The sequence below is a fragment of the Typha angustifolia genome, chromosome 10 (assembly GCF_048772165.1).
Source record: "Typha angustifolia cultivar Huaian chromosome 10, ASM4877216v1, whole genome shotgun sequence".
Lineage (NCBI taxonomy): Eukaryota > Viridiplantae > Streptophyta > Magnoliopsida > Poales > Typhaceae > Typha > Typha angustifolia.
In genome coordinates, this window is record NC_133248.1 from 8,751,878 (window position 1) to 8,771,487 (window position 19,610).

Here is a 19,610-nt window from a genome sequence, read left to right on the forward strand (position 1 = left end):
GCCTGCATCCAAGAAAACTTGCAACATATGGCTTTGATCACATCACCTAATAAGTGTTACAATGAATGAGATACAAATACATGAACAAGCTGGCAGCACACATGAGTATATCCATTCATTAAATGATACCTAAGGCCAAACGTAAGAACTACACCACCTAGCAGCAAATCAGTTTTATCCATTTCAAAATAATCTAACCATGAATTTTCCATCCTGTACATTTCTTTCAAGTAACTGAATCTCTTCTCACTCATAAATCAAATTCGTGGTGACAACGTATCATAATACTGCTGGAGCGTTGGCTCTATGTAGCCCAGGCCACTGGATTGATCCTGCTACACTGTTGAGGATCGATCCATCTAGAAAGGGGAAAATAAGGAAATAGAAAAATTATTTTTGGAGGAGTGTGGGGAAGAGAAAGTGTTAAAACTGTGCTAGGCTGAACCAGTAGATGATCTCACAACTGAGAAGACCAAGATGTCGATAAGAACATTGAATTTATAGAGAGACCGTCTATAGACACTTCTCAATGTTTATTTTCGCCTGAAGCAAAAAAATTTCTTCCAGCTTTACTTTACATGTCTTGTTTGATTGATTACGGAGATGTAAAGCAGTGACATCATGGAGCCAAATTTGAGCACCAGAATATCTGATGGAACAGAACTGCACTAGCAAATCTAACATGTACATTCCTCATGTGACTATCTGACACAAATCTGAGTTCTTCAATTCAAAATTATCTAGCAGCTGACAGCAGTATCAAAAGGTGTCTAGTGTCCTTCCTTGAAAGATTAACGCGCCAAAAGAATTGAGTAATCCATAAATTGCTTGCTTAAATACATACATGCACTGAGGACAATGATCTGCCGTGCAAGGTAATTGAGGAAGAAGCTGTCTCGAGCTCACTCTAGAAGCCAGTTTACAACATATATCCTGGTGATTCTTACATGCTAGCAGACTGGAAATGGTAAGTAGGTATTTAGATCATTTGACCTCTCTGCTGGCTTAAGAACAGCATTATCCATTCCTATCTATCTGGAACTTCCAAAGTAGCCCTGCCATCTGTCTGTAGTTCCTCGGTCTCCAAATGAACATATAGCTTCTCAATTTTGAATATATTATTCTTCTAAACCTGGTCTCTACAAATGGTAAGTTCTCTCTTTATCATGCTTGCTGAGGCAATCATCAACCAAAAAGCCTTTGCTTAGAAGGATAAGGTGCAGCACATAGCTTATCTGTCTCACCAGTGATGTTAGCCCATCCAAGGCTTCCAGATCTCTTTCCACTTCACATGCCTAATAAACCTCACCAGAAAAGCCTTAGCTTAGAAGGAGTTCTCAAATGCGCATAGCCTATCTGTCTCATCAGTGATGTTAACCCATCCAAGGTTTCATAGATCTCCTTTCTCTTCACATGCCTGGTATCCTTCACCAGAAACTCATGGACCTCTCTTCCCACTTGAATTGAGCTACAGCCAGGTACCTTCTCAATTCCCTCCTGACGTATCATCGCACGAGCATTCAGAACACCCTCCCATCTTTTCCCCAGTGCACTAGAATTTGAAACCAGCACTTGATACCCAGAGTTCAGTGGCTCTAGATCAATTATCTTTCTACTAACAAAATCTATCAACTCCTCAGCACCATGTGTTATACAAGAACTCAGTAGAGTTGCCCATATAACAACACTCGGTTCCATTGGCATGTTTTCAATAAATTGAATTGCTTCTTCCAACTTGGCAGCTCGGCCAAGGAGATCCACCATGCACCCATAGTGCTCCATCCTTGGCTTAATGCCATATTGGTCTATCATTTGATTAAAGACACGGCGACCTTCTTGAACAAGACCTCCATGAGTGCATGCAGTAAGAACCGCAATAAAGATTACATCATCCGGTTCAATTCCTTCTCTACACATTTCATCATGCAGAGCCAAAGCTTCTGTGCACTCTCCATTGAAGGCAAACCCCGAGATCATCGTTGTCCATGTAATAATACACTTTCTTGTCATTCGTTGAAAGACAGATTGTGCACTCTTTATGTCCCCACACTTTGCGAACATGTCTATAAGAGCATTTCCTAGTGCAACACTAATCTGAACCTTGTTCTTCTCTATATAGGAATGGATCCAATTACCATGTTCAATGCTGCCGGAGTGAGCACAGGCTGAGACGACACTAGTGAGTGTAGCCTCATCTGGCATGAATTTTCCATCAATTAGCATCGCCTGAAACGTACACAGTGCCTCATCAAATTTGGAATTCTGGTTGTACCCTGATATCATAGCATTCCAAGAAACTACATTCTTAACAGGCATCTGATCAAAGACCTTTCTGGCAGAATCTAGGTCACCAATCTTAGTGTAAGCTGATATCATGGCTGTCCAGGAAACAACATCTTTTTCCTTCATCTGATCAAACATAGATTTTGCAGCTGTAACATCTCCACACATCAAGTATCCAGAAATCATGGCGTTCCAAGAGATAGTGTTCCTTGTAACCATTCGATCAAAAACTGACTGTGCCAATGCCATGTCTCCAGCCTTCGAAAGACCTGCAATAACTGTGTTCCAGGAGACAACATTTCTCTCCGGCATTGATTCGAATAGAATCATAGCCTGTGACATGTCTCCACGTGACATATATGCTCTAATTATAGAATTCCATGAAACTATATCTCTTTCAAGCATCTCATCGAACACCTGACGGGCCACCTTCACATCCGCACCACATTGAGAGTAGACATTTAAGAGAGCATTCTGAACAAAGACAGTGAACCCAAATCCACATTTTATTATCTGAGCATGGATCTCTTTGCATCCCTCAAGAAACTCCAAGGATTCACAAGCTTTGAGGAGAAAAGTGAAGGTGAAGTTATTTGGCAAGACCCCCAAAGGCCTCATCTCGTTGTAGGTTGAAAATGCTTCATCTGCGCTACCTTTCTCAATCAAACATTTGATCATGGTGTTATAGACAACAGCATTTGGACTCTGAGCATGCTCAAAGATTTTGGTGGCATAGTTCAAAGAAGTGAATGCCGATGACAGGTCAATGAGCTTGGGTACTAGATAATTGTTTTCTCCGAGACCATTGACAAGAATCTGGAGATGGGTTTGCTTCAATTCCTTCAAAGTTTTGATCTTCCTAAGGATCTGGAGCATTTTCTGCTCCATTTTTACTAAAATTCCCCTTCTCTGTGACTCCTCTCCTCCTTTAAGAATGGCATTTCCGTAGTTTTCCCTATACTTTTGGCCGTGACATCCATCCATTTCACCCCTATATCACTTTGTTTTTTGCATATATACACCTCAATTGATCTTTATCTTAATTTAGGCCCTTTTACCCTTTGTTTGTTTGCATATATTGTATATACACCTATATGACTCTTTATACATGAGTTTTTAAACAAAATAGACTCGTTTTTTAAAATTTTTAGTGAAATAGGCTACTCTTAAATTTATTTACTAAATAGGGTATAATTTATAATTTTTTCTCTAAACTATGAAAAAAATTAAGTTAAAGAGATTTAGATACATAATGAATTGATCAGTATTTTAGGATCAGACAAAAATAATGAATTAATTATTATTTTTTTTAGAAAAAATACTGATCAATTTAATATTTTTATTAAAGTTATAGTGAATTAAACCCAATTTGGTAAATATATAATCCATTCCTGTAAAACGTTTTGGAACTGGATTAGTTCGGTTAAAAACTCCGTTATATAGACTATATGTGATATATCCCACACAGTGAAGTATATCAGTATATGTAAATAAGGATATTCGCAGGTCTAAACCCATATATATCAAATCTTCTACTAAGCCCTCGCATTTGCTCGAAGATGAGAAGATTCTCAATGGATCTTTACAAAAATGCCCTCAATATTTGTCAGAACCAGCAAAATGCCACCAACATAGTGACCTTGAGACAGCTCCATGCTCTATATCTAACCAGTCAAGTCCAAGATCCCTGGCAATGGACACAGCTTATTAGATGTTATCTTTCCCAAGGCTTTCCCAAAGAAGCTCTTCTTGCATACACTCGTCACCTTCCTAATAGAAACCACCAAGCCATTCTACCTTTAATTCTCAAAGCTTGCTCCTCCGTCTCCTTCCTTCCTCTTGGCAAATCCTTGCACGCGGAGTCTGCAAAAGTTGGAATCATCCATGTGCTTCTCGTTGGGACTACGTTGGTTTCGATGTACTGCAAATGTGGCAGACTTGACGATGCTCGCAAGATGTTCGATGAAATGCCGGAGAGGAATGTGGTGACATACAATGCAATGATTGGGGGGTATTCAATGATTGGCGACATGGATTCGGCTTTGCATATGTTTGAACAGATGTCTTTGCGGACTCCCGTCACTTGGGCAACGATGATTAAAGGGTTTGCGGAAAAAGGAGACACAGAGAAGGCGAGGGAGTTTTTCAAGCAGACCCCACATGAGATGAGGACTGTTGTCACATGGACTGTGATTGTCCATGGGTATACAGTAAATGGCGAAATGGATGCTGCAAGGGAATTTTTTGATCGAATGCCTGTTCGCAATTTCTTCGTGTGGTCATCAATGATTACTGGGTATTTTAAAAAGGGCAATGCTGAAGAGGCTCAAGCAATCTTTGATCAAATCCCAGTGCGGAATTTGGTGAATTGGAATGCACTGATAGCTGGGTACTCGCAGATTGGGTGTTGTGAGAAAGCTTTGGAAGCTTTTCGCAGAATGCAGCAGGAAGGGTTTGAACCTGATGAATTCACAATGGCAAGTGTTTTGTCAGCTTGCGCACAGTTGGGTTCACTGGAATATGGTAAACAAATCCACGAATACATAAACAGGAAGAGGATCAAAACTAATCATTTTGTTTTGAATGGGCTGGTTGATATGTACGCAAAGTGTGGGGATTTAGAAAGAGCAAAAAAGATTTTTGATGGAATGAGCAGAAGAAATAGCGAATGTTGGAACTCAATGATCTCAGGCCTTGCCAGCCATGGCCGAAGCAAAGAGGCTCTTGACCTTTTTGCTCAGATGGAAAAATCAGAGGAGTGTCCCAATGAGATAACGTTTCTTGCAATACTTGTAGCTTGTACACATGCGGGTTTCATCAAGGAAGGTCTAGAAATCTTTGCTAAGATGGACAAGCATGGATTATTAGCAGGAGTGGAACATTATGGTTGTTTAATTGATCTCTTGGGTAGAGCAGGAAGGTTAGTTGAAGCATATGATGTAATCAAGAAGATGCCAGTGAAACCAAATGAAATAATCTGGGGAGCTCTACTTGGAGCCTGCAAAGTGCACTTGGCTACAGAGATGACAGCAAGAGTAATGCATGAGCTAGGTAGCTTGCATATGGGCCTTGGATCCAGTAATGATGCAGAGTATGTGATGCTATCAAACATTTTTGCTGCTTCGGAAAGATGGGAGGAGGCAGAGAGGATGAGGAGGAAGATGGTGAAGAATAGAGTTCAAAAGACTCCTGGTTGCAGCTCAGTTGTGGTAGGAAACATTGAGCACCAATTCTATGCTGGAGCTGTCATATAGTCTTTAAGCACATCAGCCATGAAGAGGCTTGCAATTACGAGTTGTTGAAGGTGGAATCGGCGGTTTTCCTCCGAGCTTGAGAATATGAGTCGCTCTCTCCAACAGATGATAAGTTATTCCCTATCGTGCAACTATAACGGTAATCTGTGAAATAACTTGATGATCATCATGCATGTTTTTCTGTTTGACTGAAAGACATGGATAGTGTTCATTTCTCGCTGAGTAAATATTGAGGAAAAAGATATCCACCAAAATTGTTGAGAGGGCTTCACCCTTGTCCTTCCCTTTAATGGTTTCTTATACAACTCATAAATCATAAATGAATCTCTTTCTTTCTTGTATATATTATCCTAATAAACTTATTTCTCATTTCTTCATAGTAACTTGTGATTGCTATTTTTGAATAATAAAGGGTGTTCAATAAGAATATTTCATAATATCTCCATCAACGATGGCGGTGCCACCATCGACACAGGGCACACTAGTGGCATGCCTTTACATGCCACTCGCACATATTTTTATAATATTTTTTAATAAAATTTTAAAACAATTTAGAGATGTTTTTAAATTTTTGGTATATTAATATCTGATTTTTTATTTAAATATATGTATATATATATTAAAACCCACATTACAGTGTTTCGTCTTTAGATTATTTTTGCAAATAACATATTTTATTAAAGATAAAGCAATAGTTAAATATAAATATTATTCATATAATTGAATATATTTATTAAAACTAATATTAATGATTGAACACTTTATAATATAATTGAATACTTCATAATAAATTGAACACATAATATTAATTAATATTAATTGATAATAGTTCAATAATTAAAACTAATATCTAGTTTAGTGTAGAATGACGAAGAAAATTATAAACTTCATTTGTCGGCACAAGAATAACATGAGAATATTATATTAAATATTGTCGATGTTCTTCAAAACTTATCCACTGATAGTATTGCTTGTTGTAAAGTCCTACATAGTCTTCATATAAATAGAAATTTTATAATTTTATAATTTTATAATGATATGATATGGATATTGAATATGTATTGAAACAATCAGCATCGGCACATGCAAAAGCATAGACACATTATAAGCATATGTAGATTTTGGATGTAGAATATAATAAAAATGTTGTGGCTCTAGAGGGTTTGATTGATATGATGATAATAATGAAGAGCTCATATCATTCGATGGGTGCACCTCTCCTAATGTCATGCTACTTATAGACTCAAGTCCTTATAAAAATAATACCCCTTTAAGAAGGTTTTATAATAAGAAAATATGTCTCATCTTTATCATTATCGTCACCCGACCGAGTCTCATCATTATAATCTCTAGTCTCATTGTCATCAATTTTATTTAAGTCTTCTAAATGATCAATTGATCAGTTAATTTGATAATAATTAATAAAAATAAAAATAACTCTACATGGCACAATGACCGGCAGCATGGCACGTCTGCCGGTTGGAACAGCTCGGCACGGGGCTGTGCCATTGGCACACCTCGTGCCGAGTGTCATGCTATTAATACACAACCATCCATGATCTCCATACAGACGTATATGTTTCATAACCCATTGACTACTTAACATGCATGAAATATGCTATTAGCTGAGTTAAATACAATACGGAAAGCGAAAATTTATAGAACTTCTATAGAAATTACACCAACATTAATTTACTCCGCAGCACAATATACAATTCCTCTCTCTATATATAATATAAACCTCCAGAAATGCAACAAGCAATGGCATGCACTAAGGCCACACCAAGAAGAAAGGAGACAAATATTTCATGGGGATCAAAGAAGGCCAGGGCGAGAGTGGAATGGGAAGTGAGGCACCACTAAGGCTGCCCCAGTACTCTTCTCCTTCTTACTACTTCTACTACTACTGCTACTACTGCTCTCCTCTACCACTACATCTTGTTTCAAAGCTGGAACTTGCTCTCTTGGTGGTGAATTTGGTGGGGAAAGCTTATTTAGGCATAGCAAACGAGAAAGCTTAAGACCCATCTCGAACTCTGAATCCTCTTTAGTTAGATGTGAAGCACATAGAGTTGTGCCTCTTATATACTATGCTGGAAGATGGAATTATTTGCTTGGTAGCCAAGTTTCCAAAAATCTCCAGTGTTGAAGGAAAAGGATTGGCATTCATTAAGAAGGTAGAACAATTGGAGAAAATTTGGCTGGTCAAAGAAGATTAATTGAAGCACTTGTTGTGGTCAATAGCTTCGTGACGAGGTTTTGGACTGAGGAGTTTGCTTGGTGTCCAAGGACTAGGACTCACAAGAAGCCAAAACTCTAGAGAGAGTGAGAGATGAGAGAGACCTTTATACATTGAATTTTGCAAGTAGGCTCAATTGTTCCACAAGTTAAATATTAGTGAGGATGATAAGAAAAGTATACAAATTCCATATAGAAATTCTTAAATCATGAAATAAAAGAAAATATAGTTGCATCTCATAATAGTTAAACAGGTCAATAATCTGTATTATTACCATACTAGATGTCAGTGCATTTATACAAAAAACCTGTAACATAAGTTTCCTAACACAAGTATGATATATATAACCTTAGATAAGCACTCTTAAAAGTTAAATTTTTATGTTGTGCCCTAAAATGTTTGCAGAATGTAGAGAAACCTTTCTAAATTAAAGGCTAAAAGTACTCATGGAAGTGAGAACTAACTTTATGCTATGCATGTTAGAACTTTAGCTAAGGCAATCATTTGCTCCAAAGTATATAAAAAAAAAAAGAGTATAAAGGATAAAGTTGAGGATCTCCATAATGAGTATCCCCACATCCACTACTCAACGAAATAAATACATCTCCTTCACCGTAATCATAGGCCATGATATATGTATATATATTTCATAATTCATATCCATTCTGGCCACCACTAATCTTTGTAGGGGTTATAACCCTCAAGAGTCATGAGTTCCTCCACATACTCAACCCCATGATGGGAGAAAAGATCTCAAAATGATGAAGTGACTCCTGTCTCATATCCTAACACTGGGCTATTGCAAGTTAGAGAAAAGTACAGTGTAAGTTAATTAATTAATTAAGTAAGTAAGTAATTAATTCCGAAGGTCCTGGCTAATAAGCAATCTAGTGGGAGTAATAATAATAATAATAATAATAACTCGATCTAATGGCTTGATTCTGCTTGTGATTGATGGGTCCAAATCCAAAAACCTCCCTCCCTTGGATGCTCCCTTTCATTTTTTGCTTTATTTGATGGTAGGGACCCCAATTCTCATAGGCCCAAGAGTATGTAATAGAGAAGGGTCACAGGCAAGGAGACAAGCATGCCAAAGATTACCCTGCAAAGGTGAGAGGAGTCAATATCATGAAGGAGATGGCTTTAATTGCAAGATGTTGAAGGTCTTGTTTGATATATATAAATGACAAACTTTGTTGTTAGTCTGTGTTTGTTTAATCTTGATGATATATGTTAAGACATTAGATTAATCGAAGTACCTAAAAATTTAATTAAGCTGTTAGCTAACCGACCGATAATATATATCATACTTTTAATACGCTCGCTCACATGCAGCCCATAATGTTAGAAAATAGTAAAATAAATTACTCTGATACTATGTTAGACAACTGCATCACTCAAAAACTTAGGCTATTATTTAATAAACCAGTGATATATCTCACACATACAACTTAAGTTTTTGGTCAATATGATTATCTAACAATATCTTTGTATTTTCTTTGTATTTGTCCTTTTTTTTTTCTTGTTATTTAAGAGCATGTTCTTGAGATCTATATCTTGATATATACTAGGAGAAATTATATTTTACACTTTATGATTAGGTCCAAATTCACTTCACATTACGCCACACCTACACACAGACATAAATTCATTTGTAACACTTTATCTTATTATGGTCATATATAAATTGGAATTATTATATTTTCATCATATTTGACTAATCTACAAGTCGAATTTAAAAATACTCGTTAGAGATAAAGATATGACAAAAACATATATATGTTCAATATATTTATTATCCAAAATTCAATCCGTATTATTTTTTGATAATTTGGAAAGCTTATATAATTGTCTAAAATTTAGTCTATAATAAGTATCTACAAATTCAACCTACAAATTAGTTAAATATGACGAAAAAATAATAAATTTATTTAAAATATAATTATAAAAGATTAAAATGTCACAAATAAAATTATAACCAAAGAGGGTATACTACTATAAGTTTATAACACAACATACCCGGTGCTAAGTATATCAGGATGCAGTCCATATTCTCTTGCAAATACAAAGGGTACAATCCCTTGAGGAAGAGCTGCCTGAGAAAATATATAAATAAATAAATAAATAAATAATAAAAATGAAAGAAAAAAAATAAAAATAATATTGCCTGAAATATTATCTAAAATTTAAAAGGGTATAAGAGTTAAGCCTAGTAATTAAATACCTGTACGATTGCAGTGTGAAGCCGAACCCCTCTCAATCCAACAGCTAGAGATGCAGCTGACATTACTATAGGCCCACATAAGAATCTAATTGTCATACTTATGATTGCCATCTTTGTCCCACATGCAATGATCCTCTGCTGAAGTGCCATGAACAATCCTACAAGCAGGTCAAATCTTTTCTCAACTTTTCCAAAAAGTAGATGTTGGCAAATTAATCTTCAGAACCATATGTCATTAGTACGTAATCATATGGCTAAATTAAGCTAATCATCACCTAAACTAAACATGGCCATTCCAAGGCCGGCATCTGAGATGATCTTTATGGAGTTCTTCACCAAGTCCGGCATGCTCACTTCCCATCTAGAGAAGATGTTATATTAACATATTAATCCATGCATAAAACCGTGAGTTAATAAGAGGCTAAGTGCACTCAAAGACCAACCTGAATGCAATCAAAGACCAGAGGAGGCCAAGTATACTGGAGTAGGTATTAGGGTTCCGAGATAGTTTTCGACCAACTACTACCAGTATGAGCTTTAGCATGACTAGAGCGTGAGGCATTTGCTGATTAGGTATTCCATCCTTCTCTTCTTCGTACTCTTCTCCAGAGATAAACTTTATAGTGCTCCTGAAGCTCAGTTCTGTATCATCTGAAATATAATTCAAAGATAATTTTATATTCTTTCTCTTCTTTTTTATATATAAAATTATGAGTTTGTAGATTAATCATATAGACTCAAACTATATATATATATGTAATAAATTCAGCAAAAATATGTGTCATCTCATTGATCTTGTCCACACATCGGCAGTCTCAGGGAATATTCCCAGATATGAAAAGGAACGACTCTATATTAAATTTGCTATGGCAAAGTGAAAATAAGGAAAAAAAAGGGGTTTGTCTGCCAGTTCAGAGCTGACACGTACTCACTGTGTACAGCTAGTTGCTGTTTAACCTCACTATTAGATCGGCTCACAGTCTCAGATTTTACGAGCAGCAAATGGACAAAAACCGACCAACCAACAAAAATAACAGAACAATACCGTACCCTAGAATATTCGCCATTTTAGGTTCTTTTAGTAAGGCATTAGAAAGTTAAATAATAATTATTGGGTGTGAGCAAGAATGAATGGGAAGCGTAGATTAGTTGTTATATATATATTTATATATATTTATTTATTTATTCTTCATCCGGCACTCAAATGGATGTATGTATATAATATTATGGTTTAATTTGATAAAGAGAATGAAAAGAGAAAAGAACAAAGAGGCGAATGTACTTAATTAATTACCTCCAATATCTTTGCCTGCTTGTCCCTCACAATTACTATGATTCCCACTCACCACCTTAACTCCGGCCGCCGCCACCACCGGCGACGACAACTGTCTCACCACCCTCACTCCCCCACCGGCCGGCGACCTCGTCCACCCCGGTGTCCCCACCTCCATTTCATTAAAATTCGACTCCCTCGGCGTCGGCTGCACGGAGTAGGCGTCCGTCGACGAGGCGTAACCCGACAGCCTCGGGCTCGCCCGCGCCGACCGGCATCCGAACCCCACGTCCCCCAGCGCCTGCTCCGTCGGGTACCGTCCCGGCGTGTTCACTGAGTAGATCTCCGCCCCTGATAGGTTCGACAGCCGCGGCGTCAGCCCCATCGACGACGACATCGCCGACTCCGGCGCCGATGACGTTGACCGCCGTATCCGGACCCTGAGCCTCCCGTCCACGTCGACCTCCGACTCAGCGCGGATCGGCACGTCCCGGCCGTCGAGCGAGATGACGTCACCGTCGACCTCAATCTCCGTGATGGCTGCCGCCGCCGCCCCGGGGAACTGGTCTTGGATTAGCAGCGTGGCGGCGCGGTACTCGAAAAGGAAGAGCAACAAAGTGTACCTACGTAAAACAAGAAACTATTAATTAATTCTCTAATTCCCATGCATGCAACTAATATAAAAAAAAAATTGTATCAATTATTAATTTTATTTTTACGTACCAAATTATGCACTGGAGGACTACAAGCTGCACCATTAGACTCTGCGTGAAGTCGCCGTACATAGCTCGAAGGAGAGGAATCCCCATGACCAGAGTGTTCGGGAGGGTTCCGACGGAGAAGAGGGTGATGAGCCAGTCGAGACGAGTGGCGCGGTCGCGGCGGCTAGGGGGAGCGGAGAAGGAGGCGAGGAGGGAGAGGATAAAGAGGACGCAGAGCTTGGCGGTGGTGTCAGCGACGACGAAGAGGACGTCCATTTGATAAGGGTTGTTGTGGGCGATGAAGTGGAAGGAGAGGACGGGGACGGCGAAGGCTGCGACGAAGCGGTTGATGCCGGAGCACTGCTCCGGCGTGAAGAGCTTCCAGTACTTCACGGAGGCGTAGGCTAGGAACATGGCGAAGTAGAGGGGAGCCATGGCGCACATCACTGTGTAGAAGTCGTTCGAGGTGATCATCTTGCTTGCTTAATTGGTTCCTTATGGCCACAAGTGATCAAAGATATATACTAGAGAAACTAAGGAGGGTAGTTGTTGCTTATATATATATATATATATATATATATATATATGAGAGAGAGAGAGAGAGAGCTTACAACTTTATAGATGGAAAAGATGTTTATATTGGTATGTGGTAAGAGTTAACGGAGTAAATTATATGTGAGCTGTGGCATTGCAGTAGTACACAGTCTGTGTAATTAATTAGTTGGTCTCGAGTTGCCACCGTAAAAGTACAAGTAGAGGGTGTAAATTACAAAATATCGTTCCTTTTGTTCGAACATAACTGGCGACTTGTGCCGTGGAGTCGCTGTGAACTGGCCTGCAGTCGTGGGAAGAGGCAGGCTGGTGTCTCGTTACCGGACGGCACTTCTTCTGGGGATTCCTGTGAATGGTTATCTCATTGGGTATTCAAAGTGTACCCCAAAGCTGCCCCAGTACTAGGATTCAGTATCCTTTCGTTGTTGTTGTTTTATATTCGTACCCCCACGATAAGGCGAGGGAGCGAGCGAGCGAGGGAGGGAGGGAGGGATAGTTTTTGGAGGTCGGATAGGATAGGATAGGATAGTGGGACAGGATAGTTTTATTCTTGCTGGAAAGCAAACGGCATTTATTCCAAACTTTATCTGCCCCACCGCCTCTCTTCTTTTTCTGTTGACCGCGACAGTGCGGTCAAACTCGGGAACTGAGCGCGAGAAGTAGCTATCGGCTATCTAAAAGGATGTTTCATGACCTGTTAATCTTTTAAGTTTTTAGAAAAGAAATTATATTTTACCTCAACTATGATTAAGCTAAAACTTGAAATCTCTCTGAAGATTTTTATTCACTTTACTCTCTCATGGTAATTAGAAAAAAAAAATTAAATGTTATTTTTTTGGGTAAAAGTCGAATAATATTATTTTGGGGGCAAAAGGGCAAAAAAATTATAAGTTTGATAAATTTAATGTAAGATTATCAAATTAGACCCTAATCAATTAAAATTGTGAAACCTATAGGACCCTTTGGTAAATCGTGTACTATCTAATCATGCCAGAATGTGATAAAGCTGCTAGTATTAAAAGACTCTTCTCATCTGCAACGTAGTAGATTACAATCCTAAGTCACTGGAATCATGAGGTGTTCCAACAAAAGAGTAATAATGCTAGGAGAAAGTATCTTTCAACTGAGGTACTACTTTGTAACAAGTTTCATATGGATAAAAAGGTTATCTGCAAAATAATGATCTAAGGTATATATATATATCTAACATTAAATAGTTAGAGTAATATTTTCTTTAAAATATATATATACATATATTCTTTTACGGGCAGCTAGTATTGTGTAATAATAAATAATTATTATTAATATTTTCCTGGAGGAATTGAGGAATAAAAGAAGGATCCGACCAAGCTATGCGACGGTGAAATGACAAGGATGGGCCCCACAGGGTAATGGCCCGTGTCTGTGCGCGCGCGTGCCCGGATTGCAACGTTTATTCCCCGACAGCATCTGAAATGATCTTGACCGTCCAATGCTCCGGTAACGCATACATCGATGCAACCTACTGTGTCCCGTCACCCTCCCTGCTTCCCGGTCTGCTACCCTCCCCTTCCCCCAAAGTCCAAACTCTTTCCAGTGGGCTCCCCGTTAGGCCCACTGATCCAATGGGCCGTACAGACTGCGACTTGTCCAACCAACGGTCTAGATCTTTTGTCAAATATTCATATTGGTTTCCACGTTTTTTCTTTCCATGGGGGTTTTCCTGTGTGTACTGTTCAAAAAATGTATTAGATATGTACATATATGCCCCTCAAAACACACAATTTTTACGTGTATATCTTTTATAGTATTTTTTTATATATATATTAATATTCTCTGGAGTTAACTAACCGTTACAATTTAAACAATTTAGATACAAAAGAATGAAAACATATTTATTCTAGTTTTTTTATAGATTTCTCAGCCTTAATCTTGAAAAATAGGAAAATTATTTATAATACCCAACTTTTATAACGTAATTATAGTTTACACACTACATTTTTACTATTTAAAAATCGAGCCTTTGATTTAGAGAATATATGTAGAAAATACTCTAGGATAAATTTGAACTAATACCGTCAAAATATTTCATTAAGTATAGATATTTTATTTTAAAAATAACTAAAATACTCTTAATATGACTTAGTTGCGGGTGTTTTCATAATTTGGATTAACCTAGAGATTTAATTAAGTTAACTAACTAATTAAATGACATGATGTTTTCTACATAAATAGTAAAAATATAGGATGTAAACCACGGTCTCGTTAAAAAAAAAATCTATACAAATAATATAAGTTTTGAAGAATACAGATACAAATATCAACCTGTGGAAATTTTATTTAATCCCCTTCATTTTTTTTCACATAGCTGTGAACTAAATCTCATGTCATTACTTTCCACTATAGAAACTAATCAGCCTTCAATTTAAATTAACTCATGGTACTAAAATTATTCCTACTCCTTTAGATACCCATCCCACCATAAAATCTGACCCATTCACTAAAACAAAATTAAAAAAATCCTCAAACATACTGCTTGCAAATCCAAGAGATGCATTATTGACATGAAAGCATTTGCTTTACGTGAGAAAGTTACATTTTGTTATGTTCCACCAAATGAAGAGGTTGTAAACAAAACTAATACTCCTAGCAGACAGACGATGGCAATGGCATGCATGCAAAACTAATAGCAGAAGGTTGATGTGACAATAAATTATTCTGGCCAAACAATAACTCCAAGCAATTATAAAAATTACTTCAACTTTAAACCATAGTACAAGATATTACACTTACTATAATTATAAGAGGTTTAGTTGACATAATAAGAGGACACTGTGATCACTTCTACTTATCATTGAGGTACATCATAACTACAGGTTACTATAAGAGGACACTGTAATAATTTATGACATTAATGTGTTTGAAGTTAGATATTATTGCACCAAGCAAACAAATCTCAGTGGTCCTTCTATTAGATTAACCATATTATGCTTATGATTATCATAACAATTTAGACTAATCTGATAAAAATATTTGTACTCATCTTCCTCCGAAAGAACGGATATGAAACTTTGCACCAACTTAGCTAAAATAAAATTAAAATAATGCGTATTAGTAAAGTGCCATGTTTTAAAAATAAATATTAAGAAAATATAATTATGTCATGTTTCATTGGATTATAGTTAGCATGATGGGTTTTTTTTTAAGACTTCTATTAAAAAGTACGGATAGATTTAGACAAACCAAAAAAAAAATCTGGCCGAAACGAAAATAAGAGAAAAAGAAGGGGGTAAAAGGCATAAAAGTATTAAAAGATTATTTTTTAAAAGGTATAGATAAAAAATAAAAAGACACCTTTTTTTTTTTTTCACTATTGGTCCACTGGGGTACAAAGATGGAGGTAGATTAGAGCCTTTACTGAGCCTAGCTTAAAAGAAGAACAAAAGAAAAAGAAATTGTTTTGTGCTTTATATAACATCATTTTTGAAGGTGATACATTGATACTTGAAGCCGTAAATTTATAACTGATTAGAAGACTTAGTTAAAAAGCACGACCACCTCATATGATATATATAATTTTACCCTAGCACTCATTAGCTTATACAGATAAGCAGTGAAGAGAAAAAGTAATAATTTACCTACAAAGTACTTAACAAAATTATGGGAAATTACATTTATGGCTATAGTTTGGCCTAATTTCAACTTAGGTATCTAATTCTCTGTGATTCTAACTAAAGTATAACTATTAGTATGCCGTTAACAGAAATATGAAATGATAATTTTACCCCTATGTATAAAGTATATTTTGTTGGAAAGAAATATTGGAAATATATTTGATTCCAACTTAAGAAGGGTGTTTGTTGGAAAGAAATATTGAAATCAGATTTGGTTCCAACTTGAAGGAGAGTATTGAAAAGAAATATCAAAATCAGGAAAGAAATTTTAAAATCAGATTTTATTACTATTATTGATTTGATTAATCTGTTTGTTATTTACTTTCCTTGTATATAGCAACACTATCCTAATATGTTGGATAGACAAGCTTAATTATAGGAGAGATTGTTGTAATCTCCTCTTATTTATGTACTTGATTCATCTTAGTGAAACACACAATTCCCTCATTCTAATCTTTTTACATGGTATCAGAGCTAGAACCCTAGCAACCAAGTTCTATTGCAGTCATATTCTATTCCATCGAAACCTTCATTACCCTCAATGGCTGAAGATAATCATTCTTCTTCTCATGGTGTTGTTCTACCAAATCCATCAAAGGTAGGGAAAGAAAAATCCCCTACTGACCTCTCCAATCCTTACTTCATCCATCCTTTCGATCATTCTGGATTGGTTCTCGTTTCCAAGCCCCTCAATGGAGATAACTACTCCAGTCGGAAAAGATCCATGATTCGAGCCTTGAATACAAGAAATAAGCTCGGATTCATCAATGGGTCTATCTTAGCTCCTTCAGAAGTAGATGATCCTGAAGGTCATGCTATTTGGTCAAGATGTAATGACATTATCCATTCTTGGATAGTCAACACCTGTGATCCAGAAATTGCTGACAGTGTGAATTTTTATTCCACTGTCAGAGAAGTTTGGGAGGACCTCGATACCCGATTCTCTCAGGGCAATCTAGTCCGCATATTTGAGATCCAACGGGACATCGTCCTCCACAAGCAAGAAACCACCTCTATCTCCACCTATTACACTCGATTGAAAACCCTATGGGATGAGCTAGGGATGCATTGTGAAACACCACAATCGGAGCAACAAAGGGTAATACAATTTCTAATGGGTTTGAATGAATCTTATAGTACAATTCGTAGTCAAATCCTCTTGATGAAACCTTCCCCCTCGGTTCGCGAAGCATACTCCTTCATTGCTCAAGAGGAGAAACAACGCCATCTAGGAGTTGCTTCCGCCTCCACCGAGCCGACCTCGGTTGCTGCCATGGCTGTCCGCAAGCTTTATCCACCATCACCGGGGAAGAACGAGAGAAGCGATCGTCCTGATTCTAATCACAGACGTAATGGACCCGGTTCTGGAAAGGTGCGACCCCACTGCACCTATTATGATGCTGATTGACATTGGGTCCAAAAGTGTTACAAATTACATGGCTACCCCCTGGCCATCCAAAGGCCAAGTCCAATTCGGGCTCAGGCTCTACTCGGCCCAATTATTTTGCAGTCAACCAGGCGAGTTGTGAAGAAGGTGGACCCAACACCACATTCACAGAGGTACAATTAAAACAGATTATGGAACTTCTCAATAATCAAGCAAAAGGTACCCTTAATCCTAAGGCAAATGCGGTCACAAAACCAGGTTTGTCTCAATTAGCTCGTCGAAATTGGATTATCGATAGTGGTGTAACAAATCATATCACCTTATCATTAAAAATACTGCATAAAGACAAAAGTTGCTCGTTATCACCCGTATTATTACCTAGTGGAGAGAAGGCCAAAACTATTGCTAAAGGATCTATGCCTTTGAATTCTGTCTATAAATTGCATGATGTGTTATCTATTCCTACATTCAAAGTTGATTTGTTGTTAGTAGGGCGACTGACAAAAGGTTTAAATTGTTCAATGACATTTTTCCCTTATTGGTGCATTTTACAGGATCTGGATACGAGGAAGATAATTGGTTTGGGTGAAATGCGTGACAGACTCTATTATCTGGTGGCATTAGGAGTAGGAAAGTCTACCACTAAACAAGCCACGTACTCAAACCAACCAACATGCAATCTCACCATCTCACCTACCGACCTTTGGCACAACCACTTAGGGCATGTATCATCTTCCCGTTTGAATTTTATTGCCCAAAATTTCTTAAATTTTTCTGCTAATTCCAATAAATCTTGCTCTATTTGTCCACTTGCCAAACAAAGTCGCTTACCTTTTAATGTCAGTAATACTTTCTCTATTAAACCATTTGATGTTATTCATTGTGATATTTGGGGTCGCTATCGACATCCTTTCTTTTCTGGTTCTTATTATTTTCTCACCATTGTCGACGATTTTTCACGTTTTATTTGGATATTTTTGATGCGACATAAAGATGAAACACAATTGCTTTTAAAACGTTTTTTCAGTTATGTTTCTACTCAATTTGAAACTCGCATCAAAACTGTTCGAAGTGATAATGGTGGCGAATTTATCTCTCTTCGTTCTTTTTTTCAAGCTAACGGTGTTATTTTTCAACATTCTTGCGTATACACACCTCAACAAAATGGGGTTGTGGAACGCAAACACCGTCACATTCTTCAAGTAGCAAGAGCATTAAAATTTCAAGCTAATCTTCCTTCCCAATTTTGGGGAGAATGTGCTCTTACTGCTGTTCATATCATTAATCGGCTATCTTCCCCAATTTTAGCCGACAAGACACCATTTGAGCTTCTTTACTCAAAACCTCCTACTTTTTCCCATCTACGAGTTTTTGGTTGCTTGGCTTATGCCACAAACATTCATACCTCTCATAAATTTGACTGCCGAGCTACACCTTCTATTTTCATTGGATACTTGATAGGTCAAAAAGGTTACAAACTTTTTGATTTATTAACACAAAATTTTTTCACAAGTAGAGATGTCCATTTTAAAGAAGATATTTTTCCTTATTCTCCAAATAATACCTATTCTCTACCCTTTCCTTTGATCCAAACAACAAGCCCATCAAAGGGAGATGATACAAATTCCATAAGCCTATATGACCATTCTTTTGAACCCAAATCAACCACATTACCATCATTTGAACCTAACCCACCCACCTCACCACCCTCCACCGCAACTCTACCACCACCATCACACATACAACCACCTGAAATTTGTTCACCCATGAACCTTCTCCCCTCTACTTCCTCCCCGCCACCACCACCTTGCCATACTACCACCATTCCCTCTACCGGAACATCCGATCCTCCACCACCAACCAATATTCCTCTCCGCCGCTCCACTCGACAATCTAATCCACCTGTGAGGTTCAACAATTACCTCTGCTCTGCCGTCACGCATCCTCCCTCTGATTCAGTCACCTCATCCTCTCCAGATTCGCGCAAAGGGACAAGGTACCCACTGACCAATTACCTTTCTTATCATCGCTATACACCTGCACA

The 19,610-nt window shown here is 37.6% G+C and overlaps 4 protein-coding genes across 4 annotated transcripts; 2 read left to right on the forward strand and 2 right to left on the reverse strand.

Annotated features, from left to right (window-relative positions):
• Nucleotides 1-1,297: 1,297 nt before the first annotated feature.
• On the reverse strand, nt 1,298-3,232 carry LOC140769408 (pentatricopeptide repeat-containing protein At3g29230-like). The gene has a single exon (XM_073110122.1). The coding sequence runs from the start codon at nt 3,169-3,171 to the stop codon at nt 1,306-1,308; it is 1,866 nt and encodes a 621-aa protein (XP_072966223.1). The 5' UTR covers nt 3,172-3,232; the 3' UTR covers nt 1,298-1,305.
• A 611-nt stretch (nt 3,233-3,843) lies between these two features.
• On the forward strand, nt 3,844-5,875 carry LOC140768721 (pentatricopeptide repeat-containing protein At3g21470). The gene has a single exon (XM_073109100.1). It carries the CDS (start codon nt 3,858-3,860, stop codon nt 5,535-5,537), a length of 1,680 nt encoding a protein of 559 aa, XP_072965201.1. The 5' UTR covers nt 3,844-3,857; the 3' UTR covers nt 5,538-5,875.
• Nucleotides 5,876-8,345: 2,470 nt separating this feature from the next.
• Nucleotides 8,346-12,501, reverse strand: LOC140768849 (auxin efflux carrier component 6). The gene is made up of 7 exons (XM_073109286.1): nt 11,997-12,501; nt 11,295-11,896; nt 10,444-10,651; nt 10,276-10,361; nt 10,001-10,158; nt 9,796-9,872; nt 8,346-8,878 (listed from the first exon to the last, which is right to left on the reverse strand). Exons 1-7 carry the CDS (start codon nt 12,446-12,448, stop codon nt 8,812-8,814), a joined length of 1,650 nt encoding a protein of 549 aa, XP_072965387.1. The 5' UTR covers nt 12,449-12,501; the 3' UTR covers nt 8,346-8,811.
• A 4,219-nt stretch (nt 12,502-16,720) lies between these two features.
• Nucleotides 16,721-17,587, forward strand: LOC140768429 (uncharacterized). The gene has a single exon (XM_073108695.1). The coding sequence runs from the start codon at nt 16,721-16,723 to the stop codon at nt 17,585-17,587; it is 867 nt and encodes a 288-aa protein (XP_072964796.1).
• Nucleotides 17,588-19,610: the final 2,023 nt, after the last annotated feature.